The 9855-nt window shown below is 41.5% G+C and overlaps 1 protein-coding gene across 4 annotated transcripts in view; it reads left to right on the top strand.

The window, feature by feature from the left end:
• The window catches only part of LRRC49 (leucine rich repeat containing 49), a 169156-nt gene that overhangs the window by 135748 nt on the left and 23553 nt on the right, over positions 1-9855 (top strand). For all 4 annotated transcript variants that reach the window (XM_040968958.1, XM_040968957.1, XM_040968955.1 and 1 more), the window contains 2 exons: positions 8169-8406; positions 9488-9673. In XM_040968958.1, the coding sequence (XP_040824892.1) occupies positions 8169-8406; positions 9488-9673 (424 nt within the window). The remainder of the gene's footprint in view (positions 1-8168; positions 8407-9487; positions 9674-9855) is intronic.

Genomic DNA, 9855 nt, shown 5'->3' with positions numbered 1-9855 from the left:
GTCTTTTTTCTTTTTTTTTTTTTACTCCCTTTCATTAAGTGTTCCTTAGGTTCCGATTTTTTCATTGTATTGTAAAATTCTGTAGACATTGGCTCTGTTTTTGTTAGCATACTTTTTTAAGGGATGGAGTTTGAGCCTTCTCTATTTTGTCTCTTTAGGATTCAAATTTTGCTATATTCTTCAAGCTATACTTTAATACTTCAAGAGTAACAACGTTTACTTGCTCTATAATTTTAAATCCTGACAACTGGGAACATTTTACAGTTCCTATGATTTGCCCTTTTTGTTTCTTTGCAATTACGTAGTAGATTATGATTATGCCTCCCTGTATGCTTGCTGAGTCATACAGTAATAATCCTAGCACCAAATTTCAATAGTTCATTTTTATACTTGACAAATGACCCAAGTTCATACCACATTTTAGCTTCTTTTGTATAGTTATAGTGTAGTTTGTTTTGCCCTGGAGTTTCTGACTGCCATTTTTTATAAAAATTGAATGATGACATTTTTGGTTACCACATTCCTAATTTCCTTTGATTTCTTCCTTATCTATTGAGTAGAATTCACTCTTCTTGAAACCTGCCATGTCCTGAACCTGATTTAGATTCATTATTTCATTTTAGCCTGTTCTTCACAGTTTATTACTTTCTATAATAAAAAAGCGTTGCCTTTTACTTTTCTTACTTTTTCTTACTTTTTTGTTAACTTCTACTTTTTTGTTGTTGTACTATGTATCCTTAAGGTAGATATCTTCCAGAACTCTGTCCTTCCTACCCTCCCCAAGATGAATTCCACACATTTTGATCTGTTTTCGTGAGCTCTTTCTCATTCTCTGCTGTCCCCATAACCAATCTGTGCCTGCCTCTGACTTTCAGCATCATTTATCAGTGAGACGTCTGTCTTTTCCTATATGGTATACCCATTTCGATTATGTTTAAAGGAAAAGAGATGTTTACTAGACTGAGATTCTAAAAATATTTTCCCACTTTGCTTCCTTCAATGTAAACATATGCCTTTCATATTTGATTCCTTGTTACCCTGGGAATACATGTTTTTTTGCCGGAGCCAGGTTCTGATTGGCTGTTACTGTTGCCGGTTGCCGTGGTACTTTGTAGTATGCCCTCCCGTCCTCTGATCTGCCTGGCAGCATGGCTGGGAAGTGAGGGGAGATGGGAGAGCTCTTTGCCAGATTTTCAGCTTTGTTGGGTTCCTGTGTTGGGTCTCCCTTCACGCTCCTGCCCTCTATCCGCCTGCTGCTCTTTCCTTGCCAGAGTTCTCCTGAAAAGGCCCTGTGCCTTAGGCTCTGCTCCCAGCCCCCACCTGTGACTTACCACACTTGACTTTCCAGCTTGCAAGGATTGCTCCATCTCCCGCTGCTGCAAGTTGTTCCCTTGTTGCACTTGGGAGAACAGGTTGGTAACCTTGTCAGTTGCTCTCCCTATTTTCCAAGGGGGTCATGGAGAGACAAGCTTTAACCACAAGGGCCTAGTCTGTTTGCTGTTTTTTTTTTTTTTTTCAAAAAACTACAAAGTGAAGACATGAGAAGTTTGGACATGAGAAGCTATGTTATGACATTCTTTGAAAATCTTTATAAACATAATGAAATCTCCTCTTTGGAACATGATGTAAGCCCCTGCCTTCCTGAAAGCGGAGAGTTAGCCAGAGGGTCAAAATGCCTCATTGGGACTCATTTTTTAATACTATGCAAGGTTTAACATTTTAAGTAGCCATTTATAGTCTTTAATATTTCATAATGCAAAGACATGGCCCATTCTCATGTTAGGGTGTCTGTGACCTTGACTTCTGGGTATGTAACTAAACGCCTGGAAATAAGTGTCCATGAAAAACTGCAGGCACGTGAAGGGGAGGAATTCTCTAAAACTTTGCCTTATCCCACTAATGATTTCACCGCTGCCTCTACTTGAGACAGCTCAACAGTAAAATGACATATTGCAGGATTCCTTGGCCTGAGCAGAAACGGGAAAGTACTTGGTGTAATGTTCGCTTTGCTTTCATTGGATTGCTGCAGTGAAGCTGGTTCATTTTTGGTCGTTTCCTGTCCGTGCACGCTGGTGCTTTAGCCAGCACTGTGCTGCAATGAAATATAATGTAGAAAGTGAATTTCCACACCTATGAATGTTGTAATAGAAATTTGTAAAATAAGTTATTATAGGAATCAGCACCACTTATTCACTGGGAAAAGAATCTTCCGAGAGATTGTAAGTCATTTTGTGGTAGCCTGTTACAAAAAGTCTAAAGGTAAAAATAATATATTACACTCTGAATATCCTTTTTTTCCATCTGCACGTTTAAGACTGTTTCTGCCTTCAGACTGGCTTTCAGGAGACTTGGGGCTGTATTGCAGTGTGATTTATCATGTCTTTCCTTAGAATCCTCCACTAGGCATTTCTTTGGTTTATTTTTATGTTTACATAACCATTAAATATCTCAAAGAGAAGTCCTGTTTGATACCACACCCCCTGCTGTTATATAATTGATAGCTGACTTAGGCAATTTAGAACCATGTTGGGATTCATAGGAAAGCCAATTAAACATGGATCCTCCAGAGAATAATACAAATTCCAGCTCAGCACAAAAGTAGGACTGGACCGAATGGCCAATTACCTTCCCAAGAAACCTGGGTCACATTTTATTCCTTTTTCCTTAATTCTTGTAGTCAACAAAGCATGAAATCATACTTTTATTTGCTCTAAAATATTGGTAAGTCTATATTCTCTTTTCTTGTTATACTCATCATTCAAATCTATCAAGGCATGGTATAGAATGTTGTTTCTAATCTTTACAGCAACTCTGAAAAGAATGTATATTATGAACTCCAGTTTACATGCAAGAAAATTGAAATTCAAAGACATGGAATTCAAAAACAGCAAGGTTGACTCCCATCGTTGCCTGAAATCATCTGTTTCTCAGTGGGATATCTGTTTTTCTTTCTTTTTTCTTTTTTTAATGTTATTTTTTAATAATCTTACTTAGTTGGTTAAGGTACAAATGGTCAAGGGCTGCAGGGTGAAAGTGGATAATACCATTGTTTCCATACTAATATTATCATTTTTTCCCTGTATCTGGGGTCAGGGGAGAAACAAAGGGAAAAGCCCCACCCAGCCTCCCACCCATCCCAGGTCCCCAATGTGAGGCACGCTCCGAGAGTCCTGCTCAAGCAGTTTTGATAGTTCAACAGTTCTGAATTGCTGCCAGTCTCGCCATTCCAATCATAATGAAACCTATTCAGAATCCACTGGCTGACATAGTCTCTTCATAGTTAGAATTCTGAGATCAGCAGTTCAGTTGGAGGGATCTCCAAAGAAACTTCATCTGAGGTGATCCCAGACCTGATTCTTGCGTGAGTTTGCTAGTATATGGTCCGGAACTGTCCGTCGCCCCAATCAGCTTATGCTCATGCTGGTTGTTGCACTTGCTGAGTCAGTTCTGTTTCCAGCCCTGTCTTCCACGTGAACCAACAGGTGTTGTAGTCCAGCCCGATCCTACCCACTTCATAGTCGGTCCTCACGCAAACCAGTGGGAGCTGCAGCCTAGTTGGGGCAACTCCCCATAACCCCCACCAGGCCTGTCCCCTACCCTGGTTCCCATGCTTGCCAGTATGTACCGCAGGCTTGTTCAGTCTGTCCCACATCCCATTTAGCTCTCATACTTGTCAATGGGCATTGAAGCCTAGTTCAACCCAACCAACCTACCATCCAGCCCACACACCTACTGGCAGGTGCCTTTCTGTCTAGCCATGCCTGCCCCTGTCCTGATTTTTGTGCTCTCCAGTGGGAGTAATAACCCACGAGGGAGGTGCCCACTATCTCCCTACTAGGCTACTCCCAGTGCCAGCCTCTGCCAGCTAATGCTGCGGCTAAGCCCAACCAACCCTCACCCGCTCTAATTTTGCTTGCACCAGTCAGGACAGTACCTCCTGTCCTAGCAGGAACAGTGGCTTTTCGTGACTGACCTTCAACCCAATCTGGTTCTTACTGTTGGATATTTCAACCCAGCCGCTGCTCGTCCATACCCACATACAGCTCACACATGGTAAAGTAAGGGCTGAGACGTAGGCTAGTCTGTCACACATCTACCCTGGTCCACCAGAGCACAAGATGGTGCTGGAGTCTAGCCCGGTTTGGTGTGTCCAGTCACAGTGGGATATCTGGAATTGTAACTCAGGTCCATCTGATTTCCTTGCTAATGTCATTTCTACTCATACTCTCTTTGTGCATGGCCTCACAAGTTCTAGTTGACACTATTGCATTGTCTTCACCCTGCCTTCTTCCTAGTGCCTGCATGCCAGCCCTCCCTGCCACGTCCTTGCCAAATTTGATTGACCATGTGAGGTGGGTCCTGGAGGGCAGACAGCTTGTCTTACTAATCTTTGCGCACCAGCCCAATGCTTAGGTCTACACGTGGTGCTTTCGAGGTGCTTACAGACTTGCATCCAGTATGCTCGTACCACTTTTTAAAACTCAAACCCTTTTTTGGTCTTCAACTGTATAGGATAAATCTAGCCTTGCAGCCTCACCTCTCATCAATGTTTATTGGATTCCAGCCATGGTATGATTTTTCATACGTGAATGCGTGACACCCAGTCAGGTTCCTGTAGCTTTCTTTGTTCTACCCTCCCCTTTTAATTATGATGAATTCTGAGAATTAAAGTGCTACTTTATTTTGAAACATGACATCTTTCTGTCCCTGATTCTGTATTTTCATTACAGATGGTTTAAATACTCATTCTGTGGCACCTAGTAAGTTACTGTCCATTGAATACATAGCTTTCCCTCCTCTATTCCTACTTCTGATTTGGGAGCGCTTTGAAGACAGATACATCTCAATTGTTTATTTATGGATTTTTTTTTAATTGGAAAAACAGTGATACAGGGACAAACATCAGACAAAGCTCCTATCTACCAGTTGACGCCCCAGGTGCCTGAGATGCTCAGTCCAAAGCTGGGAACTGGAAACACAGAGGTGTGTGATGGGACCCAAGGTGTACATTAGCTAGAACCAGGACTCAAACCCTGGCACTGCAGCTTGGGACCCAAGGTGTACATTAGCTAGAACCAGGACTCAAACCCTGGCACTGCAGCTTGGGACCCAAGGTGTACATTAGCTAGAACCAAGATTTGAGCCCAGGCACTGCAGCCCGGGACACAGGTGTCTTAGCTGGTGACTTTTAACCACTACGCCAAATGTTCACCATTGATTCATTTTGAATATCCCCAGTGTTCTAGCACAGCACCTAACACGTAACATAGAAATCCGTGTTCATCTAGATACCAAGGTCATTTCCACTTAGAAATTACATCCCGTGTCCTTATCAAGTTGATTGCAGAGTAGGAATAGAGCAGTTACATTTCTTGAACCGTAACCCAATAAAAATGAGTGGTAATTTTGGTATGTAGAAAATTTTGTATTTGTTTTCTATAATGATTATTCTTACCAATATAGATAATTCAGTGGATTACGCCGGAATTTTATGTTTTGCCTGTGTTAGTGAGCTTTCAGCAAATGTTTGGTGAGTGAATGAACCAGCGAATTAATGTAGCTCGCTGGAAGGATCTGGGTTCATCTTGTCAGCATGCCCAGATAATCAGAAGGAGAGTCTCCACAAAGAGATGCTGCTCAGCAGGGTGTCTAAACCAGTTTCTCTGAAAATAAGAACACACCGTCCTAGTCGAGTACATTTACAAATGTTGGCCAGAGTTTGAAGCTGAAATCCACTAGGTATCACATGATCTAGTTAGAACATACCAGACAAATATCCACATGAGAACCATATAAGCTGGTGGTCACTTCTTGATTTTGTGACTTTTTTTAACTATTTTCCCAAGTGTAGGCTCTATTATTGCTACTACTACTACTAATAATAATAATAATTTCCCAACAGTTTGGCCAACAAGTCTCTATATAAAACAACTAGACCCTTTTCTAATAAGACTTTTATTTTGGTGTTTATATTCTTAAACCTCTGATGGTACATAAAAAGAAAAGTGAGATTTTTTTTTTCAAATATATGAAATGGAACAGCATCTGCTGTTAAAGATTTCATTGATGGCTTTCTGGTAACTGACTGTGCAATATCTTCATGCTGTAACTCAGCTTCCCCTGCCTGCCAGGAGAGACGCCCCCTAGAGACGCTCACTTTGTGTTCTTCGCTTCACTTTCCTTCTTCATTACAGACTTCTGCCGCCCTTCTGCAAACCTCACTGCTAACCTTCATTCTTAGTTGCTGACACTAATTCTTCTTCTCAACTGCAACCACAGCTGTCTTCAGAACATTCTTTTTTTTTTTTAAGATTTATTTATTATTGAAAAGTCAGATATACAGAGAGGAGGAAAGACAGAGAGGAAGATCTTCTGTCCGATGATTCACTCTCCAAGTGAGCATAACGGTCAATGCTATGCTGGTCTGAAGCCAGGATCCAGGAACTTCTTCCGGGTATCCCACGCGGGTGCAGGGGCCCAAAGCATTGGGCCATCCTCGACTGTTTTCCCAGGCCACAAGCAGGGAGCTGGAAGGGAAGTGGAGCTGCCCGGATTAGAACCGGCGCCCATATGGGATCCCGGCGCGTGCAAGGTGAGGACTTTAGCCGCTAAGCCATGCCACCGGGCCCCAGATCATTCTTCTTAAGATTATGTCTCCGTTCATTAGGAAGTGTTTCTTGAACCCCGCTAGAAGCCAAGTTGTGTGTTGGAGCCGCTGCAGGAAGCACAGCAGAGTCCTGGCCCTCCGTGTTTACAGTGTCCAGTGTTCGGTGAAAGACAGACAGTTCAGTGGTGCTTGCAGCACAGCGTGTTGAGGTCTGCGGTGGGAGGGTGCTGCTTTCATCAAACTTGCTCTGTCTTCATGGTGGTTAAGTGTGCCTGGAACCCTTTCTCTGTTCTGGTTAGGACTACTTACCCTTTCTGAGTCAGCATACCTCACAAAGCACAGGAAATGGAGCTTTCCTTTCCTTTTATGTTTGCTCTTTTATCATTATCAGCCTCTGCTTTCCTGAGTTTATCAGCCATTACTGTCCATCTGTTATTTACCAAATGTAGGGTTATTACCATGTGAGCATCATCTTAGGCACAGCTTAGGGATAATTCCAGTGTGTTTTCTATTTTCTTGGTTGCCTATTAGATTAATGTTACCCAGCTTGTTATTGAGTAGACTAATATGTTGATTGTTAATGGCTGCCTCTGATATAAACCTGGAATGGATGCTTTGTCCGTGTTATCCCCTAATTTCAACAGTATTTTAAAAAATGACCCTCAATATCTTTAGTAATTCATTTTTTCAGTACACTTTATTAAAAACCCTTAATTGGGTCTCAGAGGTCCCAAAGATGAGAATTATAGTCTCTAACCCTAAGAACTCAGTACCTGGAAGAGCCAAAATTCTAAACGAAATGTACTAGAAGCGAGTACAGGAGTTCCTTGGTATGCAGAGGAGAGCACAGCACGCGTTAGTGAGTTCAAGTGAGCATTGTCTGGAAGCAGGTGCCCCAGCAGGGAACACGGGGAACCCAGGCCAAGTACCACTTGGGTTTTGAGGCTGGGTGCAACAAATGGATGTCTGTTTACAAATGAGAAACTTTAAGTGGCATCGAAATATGTTTTTTTTTTTTTATTCTCTAGCATTCAGTTAGGTAAGCTTTTATAGAACAGGTGGCTCCTATTCTGAAAATAATGGAAAGTAATAGCAAGCATCATAGTAAAAATGTGTGAAGTAAATGCGTGCAGGATTGTTTTTTGTCATTTGTTATTTCAAACTGGAGAAAAAGTCTTGATTTTAGTGTTTATAGCTACTATATCCATATTTTTTTTTAAAAAAAGCATTAAAGTATTCAAAACTCAAAATTCAAGTTAATCCTTAAATGAGAAACTGTTTTCAACCAGTATATTCACAAACGTTATGTTTCATTATATAAATGACTTGGGCTTTGAGGTGATTTTTTGGGGGGCTTTGAGGTGATTTTTTTTTTTATAGCCTACATCTTCTAAAAATTAAAATGTGATAAGAATAATGCAGAACTCCCAAAAAGTCTATTGAGGATCAGCCTTGGTTGCTATGAACTAGCATAACTTGTAAGGAGCTCTTTCAACATTTCTTGATATTGATATCTCTGCAAGATACGATTTTCATTAAAATGATGCCATGCATCTTCCAGGTCTCTCGACTCCGGGCTCACAAGCGCCTTACAAGGTCTGTGTGTCCCAGACACGCACCTGGTGGAAGTAGACGGGGACACGCTCTCGCTGTACGGCGCAGGCGCGCTGGAATCCCTGGACCGGAGTTGGAGCGCTCAGACTGCAGGAATGGTCACAACTGTCTCTTTCATGTTCATAGAATTCGATGAGATTGTCCAAGTGCTTCCCAAGTTGAAGATCAAGTTTCCTAATTGTCTGGTAAACATTTCCTTTTAGGAGTATATTTGAATTATTCTGAGGCATGACTTGTATGTTCAGGCCAAAGTCCTGTTTAACTTTTATTTATATCGTTTCTAACTGGCTGGGAAACTAAGCGTTTGTGTTAGTTTTCTAAAGCTGGAATTTAAATCAAGGCTCATAAATGGCTTTGCAGTTTTGTGTTAGTATTGGAAATTATAGTCCTAAAAATGACCCTTTATGCGATAGAAAAGACTAATATAGTTTTACTCAAACTCTGTTTTTCCTTCACATTGCATTCAGCAGGACCACACAGCCTTAGATTACACATTTAGCTATTGTACTTGGTATTGATGGAACAGGTGCATCTATTGTACATGTACAATATTGAAACTGCACTTTAAAACTACTTTGAGAAGTTAGCCTTCCCCAGTTACGATGTTAACCATGTTGTTTAGTAGTATGCATCTACAGAAAGTGGTTTTGGTAATGAGTTCTCTCCTGAATTCTTGTCGCCATCATGTCTTTCTCCATCAGGCGAGGGTCATTCCTCACTTGCTCTTTCCTGGTGGCTCCAGGAAGGAGCCGGGTATGGAAAAAGCCAGGCAAAGGCGCCCACAGCACCCTGGCACTTGTGACTTGCACTTTCTGAAGCCATTCCAGCCAACCTGAGTAGCGCCAGGCAGGACACGGGAGCCTCATGGGCCCTGTATTCCTAAAGTCTCTAGGTTTCCATTTCCAGTCCTTTCTTTGGTAGGCTTAATGTCAGCGTAAAGCATATAAAATTATGGTAGCGCCAGAAAGAGTCTGAATTATTTGACACTTGCATAACTTTTACAAATCTCAGCTTGTTAGTAGATGGGGTTATCCTTTTTCAGAGTCACACAGAATTTAATATTGGATGGATTCCATCAATGATGCATTGAATGAATTAAAGTTATGTAACTTTATGGCATGCAGTCGACTCAATGTAATTGAAAACATATTTGCTAAGCCAAACATTTACAGATTGACTTGGAGAGTGATCAGCGAGGCTCTTCATGTTAATATTTTAAGATGGCTAAACTCAGCAGTCCGTTATTTTCTGTTTTAATTTTTGAAGCACCTTAAATTCAAGGAGACAAACCTGGTCATGTTGCAGCAGTTCAATGCTCTGGCACAGCTCCGTCGGGTTGACCAGCTGACCATCGACCCTCAGGGAAACCCTGTGGTCAACTTCACTCTCTGGAAGTATTACGTATTGTTCCGGCTCAGCCATTTCAGCATGCAGAGAATAAACGGAACTGAGGTACGCTATGCCTGGGGCACCGCGGCGAAGGTTGTAGGGGAAATAGTAAGATTTAGTAAGATAGTAAAATGCAATCATGATAGGACTTTGGAGAAGTACTGTATTTTGTACAGAGAGCTTGACATTCCAAACATGAAAAAGCTAAAAGTCTTACCTAAAATCTTCTGAAGCATTTAACACCT

Source organism: Ochotona curzoniae, unplaced genomic scaffold (genome assembly GCF_017591425.1).
Source record: "Ochotona curzoniae isolate NIBS_2020 unplaced genomic scaffold, NIBS_Ocur_1.0 scaffold_4701, whole genome shotgun sequence".
In the NCBI taxonomy this organism is placed as follows: domain Eukaryota; kingdom Metazoa; phylum Chordata; class Mammalia; order Lagomorpha; family Ochotonidae; genus Ochotona; species Ochotona curzoniae.
This window is presented reverse-complemented; position numbering and strand designations above follow the sequence as displayed.